General features: G+C 39.2%; 1 protein-coding gene across 1 annotated transcript in view; it reads right to left on the bottom strand.

Annotated features, from left to right (window-relative positions):
• Positions 1 to 19,422, bottom strand: part of LOC131905583 (reelin-like) — a 112,033-nt gene that overhangs the window by 59,042 nt on the left and 33,569 nt on the right. Inside the window, exon 3 of the mRNA XM_059256445.1 lies at positions 2,272 to 2,342. Coding sequence (XP_059112428.1) covers positions 2,272 to 2,342 — 71 coding nt within the window. The remainder of the gene's footprint in view (positions 1 to 2,271; positions 2,343 to 19,422) is intronic.

The raw sequence follows: 19,422 nt of genomic DNA, 5'->3' as shown, positions 1-19,422 counted from the left end.
CTTAAGAAGGAAGAATCATCACATCCTCCCTTACGGAACAGCACGCCATCTCATGGGCTGACCCTGCTGGAGCCTCTGCTCCAGCAGGGGCCTTCCCATGTGACTGCTGAGCCTCCTCTAAAGGCCAAGGTCACATCCACTGGCATAATGGCACAGTTCCAACCACACTCCCTGATTGCAAAGGACTTGTAAAGCCTGAAACCCAAAAGTAAATGACTGCTCACTAGCTTTCTGTCCTCAGCCTTGAGAGAGAACAGCACTGGCGTCTAGCAGCTGGTCCAGCCCTTGCAGCAGAGCCTTGGTGTTCCCTTGTGGAACATAAACAATCTTACAGACATCAGCTTTAGACAAGGCCACCCTGTGACCACAATGGATGGAGATAGAAACATCACAACAACCTTATTACTGCCAAGCCATTCATTCTCTCTCTCTCTCTCTCTCTCTCTCTCTCTCTCTCTCTCTCTCTCTCTCTCTCTCCCCTCCCTCCCTCCCTCCCTCCCTCCTTCTCCTCCTCCTCCTCCTCCTCCTCCTCCTCCTCCTCCTTCTTCTTCTTCTCTCTCTCTCTCTCTCTCTCTCTCTCTCTCTCTCTCTCTCTCTCTGCATGTGTATCTGAAAGCTCCAGTCAGCCAGAACAAAAGACATAAAAGGTTAATCCGGGCAAAGAAAAAGGGATAGTTTTGGGGTGCATGTAGCACTGGGCTTATGGGATGAAGCTTACTCAGGTGGTTTTAAGGTAGGACTAAGAGGAGAGTAAGTGAGGTGGGGATGTGAGTTTAGGTAGTCTTCTGGTGCTCCTGGGACTGCATTTGCAGAAGTCTTCCAAGGAAAGGGACCAAGGCTGCTGACCTGCTGGCATTCTGTTCTCAGATAACTCTACTTTCTCAATACTTTTAGCTCACAATACGATCTTAAAATGTTCCTGGTCCCATGCTCTACAAAACAAAATTGCTTTGTTTGAATTGCTTAATTTAATTAAGACCAACAAACTAAAATATATTATAGATGAAAGGCCGTGTGCTGTGGTATATAGAGAAGGCTATTTTTTTTCCTTTCATAAATATATTAGGCATTCTTTGTGTAATGCATAAAAAGTCATTACCTATAAAATTATGTTACTTTATTTGAGGAAATAATGTTTTAATTAAAAGTAGGAAGAACCAAAATAAATACATGGTTTACAGCACGAGCTATTCTCCTGACAGCAGGAAGCCATCATCCTCCTTAGGCTTCCTGCCTTATCTTGGTTGCACCAATGCGATTTCTGAGGATTATGTGCTGCTGAAGAGCTCAGTGCTATCCTTCGGGTCCTGGACTCTGTTTTTAACAACACCGTATCGACCAGATGTAAATTGTGTGCATGTGCAATACTATGATATAAGATGGGTTCTGCTCTCATTCACTGAGAATTTCTCCCATTAATTTTCTAAGCTTTTAATTTTATTTTAAATAGTCTAACCCAATGATAAAATAACAGACTTAAACTTGTACAGCTTAAGAGAATTTAATTTTTAGAGGCTGGTAAATGTGAATTGGATTTACCTTTTTTGACAATATATATTTTTCATGATATTGATGTTCCCTGCCTTATGGTATTCTGAATATTTTCATAATGTGGAAAAATATTTATATTATGATAGAATTCCTGAGTTTGCCTATTAAGGCATATTTTTAATGTCTGAATTCTTGAAAGTTATAGAAGAATAGTCAAGTTAACCAAACAATACTGACAATAGGTTTCTGAAATTATAGAGGGGAATTTTCTGAGTAAAGAAGTTATAAGCAAATAGAAGTTTGACAGTAACAACTTATCAAATATTACATTACTTAGGTAAAATCATACTGATCATGTCTATCCAAATACATAGATATATGTGCAACTCATGATAATACCACATAGATATTATAGTGTAAAGTAATAATAAGAAACACATATGACTAGAAATTTAACTGGCAAATTAAAGGGGATGGATTTTACAATTTTACAATTACTACTAAAATTTGTCACTTCTAGGACAACTAAAAGTGATTCAGGAGGAAATATTATGAAAATAGGACACATTTTCTTTGTTTTTTTTTTGCTGATAGTAAATATGTTCAGAAGTCAATCTTTATTAATAAACAATTAGCAGGGATATGAAGTGGTCAATAATTCAATTTTAAAACATCATGATAAAGTAACATTAATGAAATGGCAGCTCAGTGTATAAGACATAGGATCTGCCATGAATAATTTAGACACAACTAACATAAACAAGGCAGACATGCTCTTACCTCCTTGCTCACACAGCTGCTGGGCTAACGCATCTTTGAAAATCACCTGGCCCCTGTGTGTCGCAGTAGCCCTGGAAATTGAGTAGGAAAAGGTTATTTTTAATACTATATGTGATATTAAAGTATTCTTAAAAATAAGTTGAAATCTGCAGATACAATTTTTAAACTAATAGTGTAAGTAAACAACAGAATGAAGGCTTAAATCTAGCCCCCAGGGCCAACTGTTACCTGCAAGTCTTAACTTTATGAAGACACTGGAACATCCTCAGGTCTTACTTTATGAAGACATTGTAACATCTGCAGATCTTACTTTGTGAAGACACTGTAACATCTGCAGATCTTACTTTGTGAAGACACTGTAACATCTGCAGGTCTTACTTTGTGAAGACACTGTAACATCTGCAGGTCTTACTTTGTGAAGACACTGTAACATCTGCAGGTCTTACTTTGTGAAGACACTGTAACATCTGCAGGTCTTACTTTAGGAAGACATTGTAACATCTGCAGTCTTACTTTACGAAGACATTGTAACATCTTACTTTAGGAAGACATTGTAACATCTGCAGATCTTACTTTGTGAAGACACTGTAACATCTGCAGTCTTACTTTAGGAAGACATTGTAACATCTTACTTTAGGAAGACATTGTAACATCTGCTGTTCTTTAGGAAGACACTGTAACATCTGCAGGCTTACTTTAGGAAGACATTGTAACATCTTACTTTAGGAAGACATTGTAACATCTGCTGTTCTTTAGGAAGACACTGTAACATCTGCAGGCTTCTTTTGGAAACAGCAGGTGTGAGCAAAGCAGGGTGGAAGTAAAGGAAGGACACTTAGTAAGTTCTCTAGACACTGATGCAAACTAGTAGATTCTCTGAAAGTACTTTTAGATTTTTGAAATAATGGTCACCATAGGATAGAGAATTAAGGCAAAAAATTATTTTTAAAAGAATGTTTTCCAAAAATGAGGGCTATTTAGAGCTTTTTATAATAATAAAAAAATCTGTCAGGATAAAATACACCTTTTCCCCCCACCCACTGGGTGTAATTCACATTTGCAGGAGATATGCATCTCCCTTCCTAATCAGAGCTATGCATATGGAACACTGAAAAAAAAAAAAAAACAACGGCATCCTCATGGCAGATTTGTTATTCCATGGCTATAATTGGAAATGCCTTATTAAAGGAAGAATTACTTATTCTCTATATGTGAACTGTTTTCCCTTCAAAAGAATTATTTTGAGGTGAAATATATTATTTAAATGAAATTAGAACGGAAAATCATGTTTCCTTGAGAAACTTGATTTTAGAAAATAAGCCATACAAAATACATTTACTATCTAAAAACATATTAACATTAAATCTTTACTATCGCCCAAATCACCCTAGGACAAAAATAATTTGATTCTGCCGACATCTGGGGGAGATGGATTACAGACAACATACTGGGAAACTTCTGAGAGTGCAAACCTTGGTCTTCTTATTCCTCCCCCATAGGACACCTTTCGGCCAATATCTCAATCTACGCTGGATTCAATAGGACCGCCTGGCTCCTGACATTCACAACTTTGGCTCCATGTGGATGAACCTTTTCACTTACTTCATGCTGTGGGCCTTTCTGATTTCTGTTCTCCATGGAATTATTTCTGTGCCCTAATGCCACTAATCAAGTTTCAACTACCTGAAAATAATGAGGGAACAGTCCATGCTGAAGTGTTAATAGGTGATATGGCTCCACGCTAACATACTATAGCAGTGCAACTATGAAAAGTATACATTAATTAACACACATACACACAATGGCACAATAGAGGCAGCCTTGAATGTAGAGAGGAGACAGAAATGGTGAGAAAACTCATGGGTAGTCTTCAACTAATAGCATATGTAAAGTTTACAAAAGGAGTCAAGTTCTTGTTATATGCTAATCATTATCAAAATGACATGTAAGGAGATGTCATTTTTCTGTGTGTATTTGTGTGTGTATGTATTTATAAACATACATGTTTTCTTTACTTTCAGAAAGTTGAAATGAGGCCTAAACATTTGGCTATTCCAAGTTACAAACATATCCTATGGAGTAATCAGTACAGGTTTTCTGTCCAGAGGGAAAGTGGCGACTTTTTACCTCACCCATTCTCCATATCAAATGAACCAAGTGCTTCCGAGATCGATTTCCCACCTACTTCTAACAGTAACACTGCATCATAACTGTAAACATTTAATTTGAAATGGATATTTTCAGAAATCACTAACCAGCAAGAGAACCCCTACAGCATATAGTGCTTAAGAGAACTGTTTTGTTAGCGGGTGATATTCCTATTATAATTGTGCTTCTTGTCCACTGAATGAATTAGCATCAGCTCTGCACAAATAGGACGCGTCAGAGCACTGAGATGAGATGCCCACAACAGAAGATGCCCTTACCTCTGTCTCAAGTGTGAAAAAGCACAGAGCCTTGTTACTCCATCCTATTCCTTCAGCTACCCAGCATCTTCGGATCTGGGATTAAAAGCCTTTATCCATAGGTTTATTTCGGCATCTTTGGTTCAGTGAAACCAAACGTTTTAGCACATATAGAGTAGCTGCAGCTGAGGGAACCTTTGAGTTCATCTAGGCAAAATTTCTATTTTTTAAAAGTTTTTTTTTTTTTTAAAAAAAACATAATTTGTCTTTAAAAAAACTCATTAAACTACAACTGGGATATAAAATAAATAACAAAACAAAACAAAAAACTGTTTACAAAGGCAATTTCCATACAAAAATATAAGGTACTTTAGGTCTATTTTTCCCAGGCCCTTCTGCCCCCTCTTTCTCACCCCAACTCCCACTGACCTCCTTTGTTCCACGGGTAGTTTTGCTTCTGTTTTCATGTACTCTATACATATATGGTTTTATTTTCCCACAGTCTAGGACCCAAAATTAAAGGATGAAGTATGTGTTATTTTCTGAGACTGACTTAATTCATTTAGTGTGAATATCTTCTACCATATCTGTTTTCCTGCAGACATTGTAACTTCACTCTTTTCTATGTGTAGGAAGAATTCCATTGTGTTTATAAATGGTATTTTCCTTAGCCACTTTTCTGTTGATGAACACCTAGGTTGGTTTCATAGCTTAGCTGCTGTGAATAATGCCTTATGAATAAAACATTGATGTGCAAGGATCTCTTTGATAAAGAGCACACACACCCACACACACACACACACACACACACACACATACACACACACACACACACACGCACCCCCTAAAAAATTAAATAACTCAGATAACAAATGGGCCAATGAAATGGATGGACAATTCTTAAAAATACTAATAGTCAAGAAATATGAAATCCACTCAGTACCACTGGCCAGAGAAATGCAAGTGAAAACTACATTGTGATTCCATCTTACCTGCTCAGGATAGTAGATGCTGGTGAGGTTGTAGACATTATGGTGTGCACACCACTTGTGAGAATGTTAACCAGTCCAGCTTCTGTGGCAGTCACCACAGATATTCCTCACAAAACTAAAAGCAGACCTAACATATGACCCAGCTGTACCTCTCCTGGGTATTTACTCCAAAGAAGCCAAAGCTTACTTAGTAGTGGTTCTCATTCACCAAATGCATATGGAATTCCAAGAAGGAAACCTGAACTTCCTGCTTTTGAAGAATTAGCCCCTCTTCCACATGCTCTGCATAATCCATTCCCTACATCTTCCTGAGGCCTTTGGAAAGCCACTGGGCTATTCCAGCTCTCAACAGCACAGAAATAAGGAACCTGAAGACTTACTGCAGGCCACACAGCCTGTTAGAGGCATACGGGACCTGACTTCAGGTCTGTGGTTCCTGCAGGACTCTCCCTGGGAGCCACAGGAGGGAGGCACCAGGAAGTGCTCGGGGGGCACTGATCCATGCAACTGGACTGAGTAGGTTCTCATTAGTTACTGCTGTCTGAGGAAATGGCTCAGCAATTAAAAGCTGTCTCAAGGAGTATTGCATGCCATGTGCTCCATGAAATTATCCCAAGTTCTTTAGGAAAAGCAATAGCTATAGCAATAACAGGGTAGCTGGTATACACCATGGTTATTATTGTAACATCCATTAAGAATTAAAATTTGCCACCTGCCAGGCACTGTTCTGGGCTCTACCTAAATTAACTCAATTCTGACATCAACTCTGTGAAGATTGTAAAATTCTTATCATTTTCCTGAGACATGGAACTAGTGCATGATTACAAATGTCACAAAACTGGAGATGATGTCAGAACTCCAGTGGTGAATCCTCTAAGCACCATATTACATTTTCACTAACCCAACTCAAATGACAAGTGGCTGGCAGCTTTCTGTCCCTTGCTGACAAAGTGCCTGCTTTCAGGGTCTGTCCTTTAAAGTCATATCTGCTCTGGCTTGGGCCCTACTTCAATCCTTTAGGACCTTTAGTTTAATCTTATTGATAAACCACCTTATTTTCTGGTTCTAGTTAGAATCTTGGCCACAAAACCAGCAACCATAGGAAATTTGTTTTTTAAAATACCAGCTCTGGTGTGGCATCGTATACCAATACTCCCAGCACTCAGAAAGCCAAAACATATGAATGCCACAAAATCAGGCAAATCTTGAGTTACACAGTGAGTTGGAGGCTAACCTGGGCTACACAGTGAGAGCATGCCTGGAAAACAACAAACAAATCAACACTAACATTAACACCTGCCTATTCTCTATTCTCAGCCACAGTACACATGATAATCACGGGTGCCATTCCTTTTATAAACCTTTAGGACACTCAGATGACTGTCACATAGATATGTCCCACCCTATAGGAGGAGTTTCAAGGTCTGCAGTAAGCAGAGACCCAGGTGGCGAGCACACATGCCTCATTGCTTCATCCCAGGAGATGACTGCTCTGTCCTCCACAGGCCACCAGTGCTGGTGATGTCAGGCCTATGCAGAACATGTTTAGATCTACAAAATTATTCATGATAGTCTGACTTTAAATAATCCATGGAAATGTATGTATTATAATATGGATGTGTGTGTGTGTGTGTGCGCGCACACACACACACACACACACACACACACACACTCAAGAAATGTTAAAGGAATTAAAAGACTCTGAGAGGCAGATCTCCAATTTTTAACCCACAATATGTTTTCAGGAATATATACCCCATATTTTTAAGAGTAGATACCCACGGGATACAGTGACAAGTCTTATTCACTATCATAATTGTTATGTTATATAATTTATAGTTCCTTTTGGAGAAAAACTCATCAAATCTGTGGTGCTAATAACTATGTTGGTACTATTTGTGCTTAATTTTCTGTAATTAACAGTAATTTTTTCAGATGAGATCAGAAAATATCCTCATTGTTCAGTGTTCTGGAGTATAGACAATTTTCTCAAAATGTTTTTAATGAGTACTTACATTTTCAGAAGACATATAGATCTCTAAAGCAAGCCTGCCAACAAGAGTCCCTATTAAATCAGTAACTTTAAAATCATGTTTGGCTGTTCAATTTTATCATCTGACAAATTCTATAGATTCCCCAAATGAAGAAGTTCATTATAATCACCACATTCAGTTTTTAAAAATAGCTCGTGCAGTTATGTGAGGCAGTATCATCTTAACTGAACTCCTGGAGTAGCTGTGGGCCATGGCATGTGAGCACTAAATGTGTGCACTTGCTGTGCAGGGCTGAGGCTCTGGCTACACTGAGAAGGGCCAGTTTTAAACACCACACACTGCCAAGTATGTGCTGTCAGATGCTGGACCACTTCTTTAAGCATCTGGCTTTCACACTCCATGTGTGAAGAGAGATAACTTAAAATAACTACTGTCACTTAAAAAATATTAATATTCACTCTTTAGATACTTAAGTCTCTCAAAAGAGTTCAAGCTTCTGGAGGAGGGGGATCACTAATTTAAAAATACCTTCATCAAGAAACCAGTCACATGACTTGAACATAGAAGGAAGTCAAAACTATATTTTTCACTTCAAAATTTGCTTTCTATGTGCATTATTACCATACAATAATTACCAAAGAATGGATGCAAAAGAGGTTTAATATGATTGTTATTTATTTGTGAAATAAATCATATTTATATGATTGTTTATATATGGAATGATTCAATTGCTCACATAAACGTGAAGGACAGTAGCAGCTGCTCCATCTTATTCCTGAGGACAATGGTGGCTGCTTCCTCCCTTCTCTGCTGTTGCACCCATGAGGTGCTACAGTGACTTATTCCTTCACAGCTGGAAAGGATAGTCATTAATCAGCTATATAAAGTTACCCTCTTATAATATCAGAATGTTAAACTACTGCCAAGACACAGTTCAGAAATACACAGAATGGAGGTCATCTGTGTTTGATAAAATATCTCAAAAAAAGCAAACAAAAAATATTGTGTCCATGTCGTCTTCAAATTACAGTGCTTTCTAATTTGAGGGTACTGACTTATGCCGATTCTTCAAAGGACTGATGCATTTTTTATTAGTGTGTATGTATGTGTGCCTGCATGTGTTCATATGTACCACAAAGGTGCAGGTGTCCACACAGGCCAGAGGTATCAGATCTCCTGGAACTGGAGTTACATATAGTAAGCCATCTGGTGTGGGCAGGAGGAAACCCCTGCAGAGGATTCCAGTCCTCTGTGGGACAGTAAGCACTCTTAACCATTGAGTCGCTTTTCTACCTCCTTCTTTTTCTTTGATTTTTCAAGACAGAGTTTCTCTGTGTTGCCCTGGCTGTCCTGGAACTCGCTCTATAGCTGGCTTCCGACTCATAGAACTCCACCTCCCTCTGCCTCCCAAATACTGGGATTAGTGTGCACCCCCACTGCCCAGCATCTGGTTCTTTTTAAATCACTGTCTTGCTACATAGCCCAGGCTAGACTCAAACTCAGAGCCTTCTCCTACAGCCTCTTCAGTGCTGGGGTTGTAGATGTACAGTGTGTATATTTCATAATATTTTTCCTTTCAAATTTCCATTTTTCTTTTGTTGATAACCATAGCATTGTTACCTTCTGTCAAACAGCTAAATGCTTTTGTCCTAGAAAACAAGAGATTTCAGTATGATGGTGATTATCTGTTGGGGACACAGAGGTCCTTGTACTCACAGAGAAGTACTAAAAGAACCAGGAATGTTAATCACACAGGAGTATCTTCTCAAGGGAGGAGATAAAAATCAAATACCTGCATTCCATCCAGAAAGCTGAGAGTGGATTTTGTTAATGACCTGATGATCCTTTTGCTATAGAGGGAGACCTCACCACATTCCCCAGAATGATTATCCCAGACTCTTCCCCCCCAGACCATTACCCATCCTTAGTGGAGATGTCACACATACTTTATGGCCTGCTGACCTCTATGCTATCAGTCAGAGACCACACTAGATTCTAGGCCTTTTAGCTATAGAACCCACCCTCATGGTCACACATACTTTATAAAAGAGATTCTACATAGTCACACCTTAACCATTATTGTGCACCTGGAATTAGTCTGTTTGTTGCCTGGAAACATTTTCCCAAATTGTACTGTGTTTTAAAGATGCTGACAATGAATTTCCTGACATTAGACTCCCTGAAGTCTGATCCAGGTTGACAAAGTCTATCTGCATGGGGTTTTCATTCTCATCTCTTCTCAGGGCTCACTTCCCTGTGTGACACCTGCAGGGATTCCCACTATTATTCAGTAATTACAGTGTCTGTCTGCCCTTAGAGATCACCACATGTCTTATTTTCAAGTAAGGTATAATTTTTTTTAGCAAGATAAAGAACAAAGAATTTATGCAACAATTTAAGTAAATACTAAATATAGATATTTTAATAATTAAATTAGTAATAATTTAAGTACATGAAACAAAAGGTAATTTTGTATTGAAACAGCCATGCAAAGTATTGAGCTCTCACCTCCAAGCATGATAAAGAGAAAGAGTTCCAGCTTCACACAGGAAACAGGGCTTTTATATTAGGTTTCCTGTTCATTATTGGCATGATCCAGGCCCTGTCATTTGGCTTCTGTGCATCTCTTTTTCTTTTTTTGTTTGTTTGCTTGTTTGTTTTTAGAGAAAGGGTTTCTCTGTGTAGCCCTGCTGTCCTAGAACTTGCTCTATAGACCAGGCTGGCCTCGAACTCACAGAGATCTGCCTACTTCTGACTCCCCAGTGCTGGGACTAAAGGTGTGCACCACCACTGCCTGGTTGAGTCTCCTTTTCTTTTCTTTTTTTTTTTTTTTTTTGGTTTTTCAAGACAGGGTTTCTCTATGTAGCTTTGCGCCTTTCCTGGATCTCACTCTGTAGACCAGGCTGGCCTCGAACTCACAAAGATCTGCCTGCCTCTGCCTCCTGAGCGCTGGGATTAAAGACGTGCGCCACCATCGCCCGGCTGCTGTGGGATGGTCTGTATGTCAAGTGTGTTGCTGATTGGTCAGTAAATAAATCATTGATTGGCCATTGGCTAGGCAGGAAGTATAGGTGGGACAAGGAAAAGAATTCTGGGAAGTGGAAGGCTGAGAGGGAGACATTGCGAGCCGCCATCAGGACAAGGAAGATGTAAGGTACCAGTAAGCCATGAGCCATGTGGCAAAATAAAGATTAATAGAAATGGGCTAAATATAAGAGTAAGAGCTAGACAATAACAGGCCTGAGCTAATGGCCAAGCAGTTTAAATAATGTAAGAGTCTGTATGTTTATTTTATAAATGGGCTCTGGGACTGGCGGGACTTGGTGGCGGGAGCTGGAGAGAAATTCTCCAGCAACAAATGGCGCCCAACGTGGGGCAAGAGTTTCCACCTAAAAACTTAGAAAAAAGATTCTAAAACGGACCTAAAAACAGCTTCCTAATTGTCTCTCTCAAATAAGCGGCAGCTGCCGGTTTGAGCTACTGGCGGGTTCCTAACATGCGCTCTCGACCTGCAGTATGATGGGAATGAGGCCTCTGCAAGTAGCACATTAAACTATGTGATGGATTTAGCCTTTGCTAATACAAAACAAAAAAAGAGGTTTCTGGGCTACACGCTACTTTGGTAAAAATATAGACCCACTATTTCTGAGAGTTACGGCTACCAGAGCTGGCAAAAAGCGGACCACCGCCATGTTGGGAAGCTAAAGTGGGCGGAGCCAGCAGCCACTATGCCGTTTCAGGTTTAGAAGGCTGCAATTTAAAAGGAATAGGCTCAAGCTAATATAAAAAAATAAGCCACATAAAGATGACTACCACACAGAGAATCTGGATTATGTTCTCTTTGATATTCGTAACTGCAGAAAAACATTTGATTATAAAAGCTGTTGAATTATGCCAAAATATATATTTTAAAGGTACCTTGACTTCAAAATTTGGATATAAGGATATGTTGCTTTGGAAAAGAGTCTCTGCTCTTGTTTCCACAGAAAGCCAGAGACTATGGATTTGTTCCAGATTAAGATACATCAGGTTTGACCAGCCAAGACCCCCTGAAAGGTCTCCAATGACACCATGGCCCAGATGATTCAACATCCAAAATGGTTTCAAGTCAACTGGCTCAGATATACAGCCTCACGGACTACTCCATGATCCTAAAATTTTCTTTCTGTCTCCAGAAGATACAGCGCCCCCCTCCAGCAGGAAGTAATAAGAAAAGCTACGCCCAAATTCCCAAATATACCAAGCTGGCTTTAGAGATGGAATTGGCTCACTCCCCCTCTAAACCCAGACATATTGCTCAAAAAAAAAAAAAAAATGGTTAAGAGATTCTTATGTCCCAAATCAAAAGAGCCCTCTGATATGGGACAGAAAAAAAAATATTTTTATTTAAATCAGGTTGATTATAAATACAATCTCTTTCTAAAACAAAAAGGGGGATAGTTTAGATATAATAGGATAAAAGGGTAGATTAATGAACCTACTTTTAAATAATAACAACTTGTTTAAAATGTTTTACATTGCTATAGATTTTAGTTTATTGATACAAATTTAAACTTAATTTTGTTATACTGTATATATATATTTCTATTCTTATTTGAGATATTATGTTTATGTAACTCATTTAAAATTATAATGGATAATTAAAAAATAGATTAATAATTAGTCATCTATGATAATCATATTTGTAGCCATGTTAGTTAAGTCTTCTAGATATACATAGTTATATTTCAGATAGATAGGTAGTCTTCAAACACTTCAAAGACCTACAGAATATGGCATTTAAAATGTTTTAAAAATTTAGACTTTCTGGACAATGAGACATGTCTGCTCCTGACAGCACCGATTTACTTCAGAGAGGAGGATGGGCATCGAAGACACTCCATACGGAGTTTATCTTCACCTTGACAAAAATAGCCATTTGGGCAAGAAACTGTTCTTGCCTGGACTGCCTGATCAACTGGACATGCAGGACCCATACAAAGGTGACCACTGAACTTTGCTTGACAAAATGGTCCTTCAGGTTCCTGCTTTGCAGAGAAATCTGCCAGACATTCTACAGGACACAGAGAAAAATGAATAAGAGACTCTAGGCCTGTGGGCTGAAGACAGATGCCCCAACTTTACAAGAGAACTTTAAATGACTGTCCAGGCTGCCAGCTGTCTCTGTCTACCCTACAAGACTCCTAAAAGTTGCTTATATCCTTCTCCATTTCTCAGGTAGTAATATATCCTTCTGAGGTCTTTGATATGGTTAAAGACTAGATACTTACAATTTTCCTTAGTTATAATAAAAGATAAGTTAGATATAAAACCTTAAACTTACAAATATAAGATAGATAGGATCTCTTCTTTAATATTGTAACTATAATTCTTGCTTGATAATTGTTTTGTTATATGTAATTTTACTATGTTAAAGTTAAAACCTTCCTTTTTAAGAAAAGAAAAGGGGAAGTGCTGTGGGATGGTCTGTATGTCAAGTGTGTTGCTGATTGGTCAGTAAATAAATCACTGATTGGCCATTGGCTAGGCAGGAAGTATAGGCGGGACAAGGAAAAGAATTCTGGGAAGTGGAAGGCTGAGAGGGAGACACTGCGAGCCACCATCAGGACAAGGAAGATGTAAGGTACCAGTAAGCCATGAGCCATGTGGCAAAATAAAGATTAATAGAAATGGGCTAAATATAAGAGTAAGAGCTAGACAATAACAGGCCTGAGCTAATGGCCAAGCAGTTTAAATAATGTAAGAGTCTGTATGTTTATTTTATAAATGGGCTCTGGGACTGGCGGGACTTGGTGGCGGGAGCTGGAGAGAAATTCTCCAGCAACACCCGGCAAATTTTAAGATCGAGTCTCCTTTTCTTAATCTACAAAATAAACTGACAGGATCTCATGTATTACAACCTGGACTACATAGCTGAGGATGGCCTTTTAACTTCTGGTCCTCCGGTTTGTACCTGGAAACTGCCAGGATAATAGGCATTGCTGCCATACTTAGCTTCATGCAGTGCTGGGGATGGAACTCAGAGCTATGCTAGTCATAGGCAAGCACACACCACACTTGAGCTGCACCTCCAGCTCCAGCTGGATAGTTTCTAAAGTTTAAACAGCAGATTTGTAATGGGAAGATAGGGATTTGCACCATGGGTCAAGGGTTATATTGACCTTACCCAAGTGTTTGCTTTGTGATACAGGATTGAAAAGTATTCTTCAGGGTGGATCAATCCTATGAAAATTTCAATAAAAATATAAGGAATTATGGTAATGATATTCTAACTAGTTATTTCAGAAAATACTGATACTAAGTTGAAAGAGAATTTAAACACACACACACACACTCACACACACCAAAATAGCAAACCTATTTTGGATATTAAAAGAGTGAAAAGGCAAGACTGTTAAATGCTTATGGCAAAGTCAAAGCCAAAAGAAGTTCTAATACAGAGTGCAATTTCTAGCCTTGCTGGTCAAATCAGAACACTGAATTCTTGGACAGAAATCCTGTCATAGGATATGGGTTTTCCTTCTTTGGTTAAACATTTTGGAAATGTTCTCACAGACATGCCAAGAGGTGTGCCTCCATGGTGATTCCAAATCCAGTCAAGCTAACAATGAAGATTAAACATTACAATTCAACTTGACACTCAAACACATCACTTTAAATCATAACATCATTCTCCTTTCCCCTAAGGCCTCATTTTCAACTCATGATGCCGAATTCATTAGTCGATCTTGAAAGTCCCTATGGTCTTCACCAGCCTGGACAATGTTAAAAGGTTTAAAGTCAATACTGAGACTCAAGACAATCTCTTTAACTGTGAGTCCCTATAAACCATAGAATAAACATTCCCATTCCAAAAGGAAGGAAGGAGGGCATGACAATAAAAGCAAAGCAAGTAGTCCAGCAGGGAAAACAGCAAACCCTACAACAACATGCTTGGCATCTGAGACTTATGATGGACTCATCCGGTTTCCAAAATAGTTACATGCCTCTTTGGGTTCTGCTACTGGCAGCACACATAGCCACTTCCAGAGTGGGTCCACCCATGCCTGTAGCTTTCTTCAGTGACTACGTCATGGTCCTGCCATCTCCAACATATTGAGGCCTCCATTACAACTTAGGTTTCAACCTCAAATCCTCAAGTGGGATCCTTTTAGGGACTAGAAACAGGGACTGAAGTCCCACTACACATTGTCTGGGGTCACGGGCTCACTAGACTTTGATGCAAGCCTCCATGGTCCTTAATAGAACACAAGATGATGCCAAGTTCTGCTACTCACTTGAGATGTAGCCTTCCTATGCTGCACTACAGCTGTAGTGGCCTCTTTGTGCACTGGTGGCTGAATCTGCGTGAATAATTTCCTAGGCAGTTGTTTTCAAATGGGAGCTGATCAATAATCATCGGGAAATGCAAATTAAAACCACCATGAAACGACACTTCATGCATGTTAGATAAAACCACGATGAAATGGCACTTCATGCCTGCTAGAATGACAATTTCTCAAAGCACAAAAATAACAGGAGTTGATACAATCTTGGAGAAAAGAGAAGCTTTGCACAGAATTGATAGGGATATAAAATCATAGCCATAGCACACAACAGAATGGAAGTTGTTAAAAAATAAATATAAACTATCCTTTGATCCAGCTATACCACTGCTGGGATTTAACTCAGAAAATCTGAAATCAGTTTGTTGAAGAGATGCTTGCTTTTCCATGTTCATAAGCCCTAATAGCAAAGAAGAAATTAAATGTTCTGAAATTGATGATGGAATAAAGAACATATGATACACATATACACACAACAGGATGTAATTCGGCCTTATAGAAAGATATCTTGCCATTTGTGATAAGAGGAATGGAGTTGGAGGACTTTATGTGAAGTGAAATAAACCAAGCACAGAGAATTTCTGTTATCACATTTGTAATAACTATAAAGCATAAGCACAAAGAGCAATCAGGATGGTGGTCACAGGGTCTGGGGGAGGTATGGGTGATGAGCACCAAAAGGTACCAGAGTCAGGAAAGGCAGTGCAATTTAAAACACAAATCTACTGCACAGCACAGGGAGTGAGCAAATCATCACTACAAAACTGTTGAGAAGAGGGTTCAAATATGCTTACCACAGAGAAGTGCTAAGTATTTAGGTGATAAACATCTTAACTAGCTTGCTTTACTTATTCCACATGGTATGTATGGGCTATATAATCAGTTTATACCCAAATATGTACAATTATGAAATACAAATATTACTAAAGCAGAGGAGGTAAAAAGAAGAGTAAGAGACACCAAAGCTTTGGTGGCACAAGACATCATGGGTGCATATGGGAGAGGCAGCTGTCACAAGAAGCCCTTTGAGGAACCAATCTCCTGCATGTGCTGCCCAGCCTATGAACAGGAGCCCAAGCTCACTAAGCTGGGAGTCACAGTTCATATAACAACCTATCAGGAAAAGTGTACCATTCTCTCTCAGTTTAAAAAACAGATTATTTCCATTTGAGTGTGTGTGTGTGTCTGGGTGAGTGTCTGTCTGCATGTGCCCATGAAGACCAAAAGAGGGCACTGGATTCTCTGAAGCTGGATTCCAAATGGTTGTGAGCTACCAGACAGGGGAGCTGGGATCCAAACTCAGGCCCTCTGGAAGAGCAGCAAGTACTCTTCATCACTGACCCATCTCCCCAACCTCTCCCTTTTTATCAGGAAACAAGAGACTGCTCATCTCCAGCACCCCTGCCAGGCCGTCCCTTCCAGTCAAGTGGCATTGTGTTACTTCTAATTTCTAACCTCTGGGTATTTGTGGGGATATTTTGGGAGTTTTTGGTTATATTGTACATACAGCTTTGAAAACTATCCATGTCCATACTTGTGCTACAGAGTCTCATGTTTTCCTAACACATTTATGAGAATTCCTTAAGGGCTTAGGCTATTAGTCACTGACATATTTGTTGCTAATATTTCTAATGAAGTTTATTCTTGGTCTTTTGCTGTCCTTATACTTTTATTTTTTAAGACAAAGTTTTAGGGATAGGTGACATGGCTTAGCAAGTAAAGGCACTTTCCTCAAGCCCAGTGACCTGAGTTTAACTCCCGGACCCCACACGGCAGAGGAAGAGAACTGACTCCTGTATGTTGTCCTCTGACCTCTACAGATGCACACCCATAACACAAACATCACACAGGAACACACACAACAAATGAAATAAAACAATTTTAAAATTTGAAAAAGAAAAATGTTTTAAATTTTCAAGTAATAAAATGTTTCAAATCCCTCTTAATATTGCTGCAAGATTCTCATGCTTAGAAGTACTTTCTCATCCTCAACTCAGCTAAATATATATTTGCATACATTTTGTTTTAAAGCTTCTTCTGTCCACTTAGAATTTATTTTGGTATACGAGCACTTCGTGGGAATTTGAATTTATTTTTAATATTTATTATGGGATTTTATATTATTGTTTAGTATCTGTAAAGTTGCTTTTCTGAAGTATCTATACAGCTCAAATAATGAAGTATTGACAAGTTTTCACATAAAATCAGTTATATAAATAGAATAATCATGATTTGAGACTGTTTTCTAATGGTTTCTGACTTGATCATATAAAAACAGTATGAAAATACTCAGTGAAACTTTCAAATATGGGTATAATACTTATTTTTAGTTGTTAAATACAAGTAGACTAGGTATGCCAGGGAGTAATTATGACAATCTGAGAATAGACATAAGTGGAGTGTTTGTATGGGTAAAATGAAACAAATGTTAGGAAACTACTAACAACCCTGAGCTACTGTTCCAGAAACTGAGTCAGAAAGGGATGGAACTGAGCCCTGGGGCTGAAGGGAGAAAGATGGTCAGAAAGAACCTGGCAGGGGAAGTGGGGCAGACACATTCTGTTCACTATAAAATGGTCAGAAAGTTGAAAGCCAACAAGGATAAAGGGAAGATCCAAAAACTTCCAGGAAAAGAAAAGGGCACCTTTCAAAATCAAATACAACATTCCCAGGTGTGGCGTCTGCCACCTGGAGGCCAGCACACTTTTCAGAAAACAGCACTTTAATTTCAGTGTGGCTCCAGCACATCTGTCCCTCAGAGGGAAGGAATCAAGCATCTCATATGTACATTTTCTCAGGAAGTGATGGAGAAAGTGTAGCAAGAAAAACAACCCAGAGTCAAGATATCAAAGCTATCACTGGCTCAACAACACCAACAAAATCCACACAATCCACCCCTTGATTCTGCAGTGAATGGGAACCCACTGTGTACCTCAGAATGGCCTAGGGGTTGCAAGGAAGAAGGGCCTTGGGGCATTATTTCTAACTTTAAAGAAATAAGGCATACAAGGGAGCATAAAGTCATATTACAGGAAACCAGAGAGCTAGAATGAAATATATATCTTCCCTAGAAAGATACACAGTGCTTAAATTTATCCAAGAAGTTAAAAAAATGTAAATAGTTCTTTATGTAAAAGAGATTGACATTGCAATTTAAACTTAAAAAAATAAATAGGGACTTGGAAGATGTTTCAGTCATACAGTGCTTGCAAACATACAAACATGAGGAATTAGGTTTGTGATTCCAGCTCCACACAAAATCTGGGCACGAGGGATATGTCTGTAACCCCAGCAATGAGGGACAGAGACAGGCAGGTCCCCTTGGACTGGTAATCGGCCAATCTAATTACTGAGTGAGCTCCAGGCTCATCAAGAGATTCAGTCTCAAAAACGAAGGCAGAAAATTATTGAGGAAGAAATCCACATCAACCTCCAGCTTCAACACTTAATGTCAGTGTCTTCTGGACAGGACAGCATAGCTGCACTCATGAACTCACAACTATGCTGTTCTCTCAACACCACAGATCAATCCAGTCCACATTCCATCATGGAGGGTAGGGGTGGGAGCCGATAAGCTGCCAGCCCTAGTTGAGCAGCTACTGATAGTTGATGGATTCAAGGAAAGAAAGGTCAATTTTCTCTAAGGGTATTGCTCCTATGTGGGGAAAGGGATGACAACAATTTGAGGGAATAGAGATAGAGGGAGTTTCTGGAAGGAGTTGCGGGGAAGGCTTAGGAATGAATATGATCAAATACATTATATGACATTCTCAAGTAATTAATAAAAAACCCACTTGTCTGGCAGAGAAACATGCTTCTGTATATAAGCTCTTTCCACATACTACCAGTGCACATGCGCAGTCACCAACAGGCACACACACACACATCAAAATCCCAAAACTTGCACAATAAAATCTTAAGCCCAGATCACTTCATTGGTGAATTCCAAAACACTCTGGAGAAATATGACCTTTACACAATCAATGACATCTTTTGGATAACAGAAGGAGACATACTTTCCAGTGCAGTTTGTGAAGCCAGTCTTACGAGCTGGAGTCCTGGATGAACACAAAGGAAGAAGGAAGAAAGCAAAGCGGGCCCATAATCCACTCCTCCCTCCTCCTGACTCAGGTGCCATGTGACCTGCTGGACCATGTTCCCGAGAGCATGCCTCCTCCACCAGAAAGGACTGTACTCTCAGACGGAGCCAAAACAAGCCCTTACTTGTTGCTGTCACAGCAACGTGAGAAGTACAATGGTAATAATATCCAAATGGATCTACAGGCTAAGTGCAATGCATCTCAAAAAACCCTCAAATTGACAAACAGGTCCCGAATTCTAGTACAAATGCAAACGACTCTGAAGAATCAGAATGATTTCCACAAAGAAGAGAATTCGTGAACTTGTACTTCCTGACCTCAAAACTGACCACGAA

Source organism: Peromyscus eremicus, chromosome 3 (assembly GCF_949786415.1).
Source record: "Peromyscus eremicus chromosome 3, PerEre_H2_v1, whole genome shotgun sequence".
NCBI lineage: Eukaryota > Metazoa > Chordata > Mammalia > Rodentia > Cricetidae > Peromyscus > Peromyscus eremicus.
Note: the sequence above shows the minus strand (reverse complement) of the source record. Positions and strands in the feature narration are given on the sequence as shown.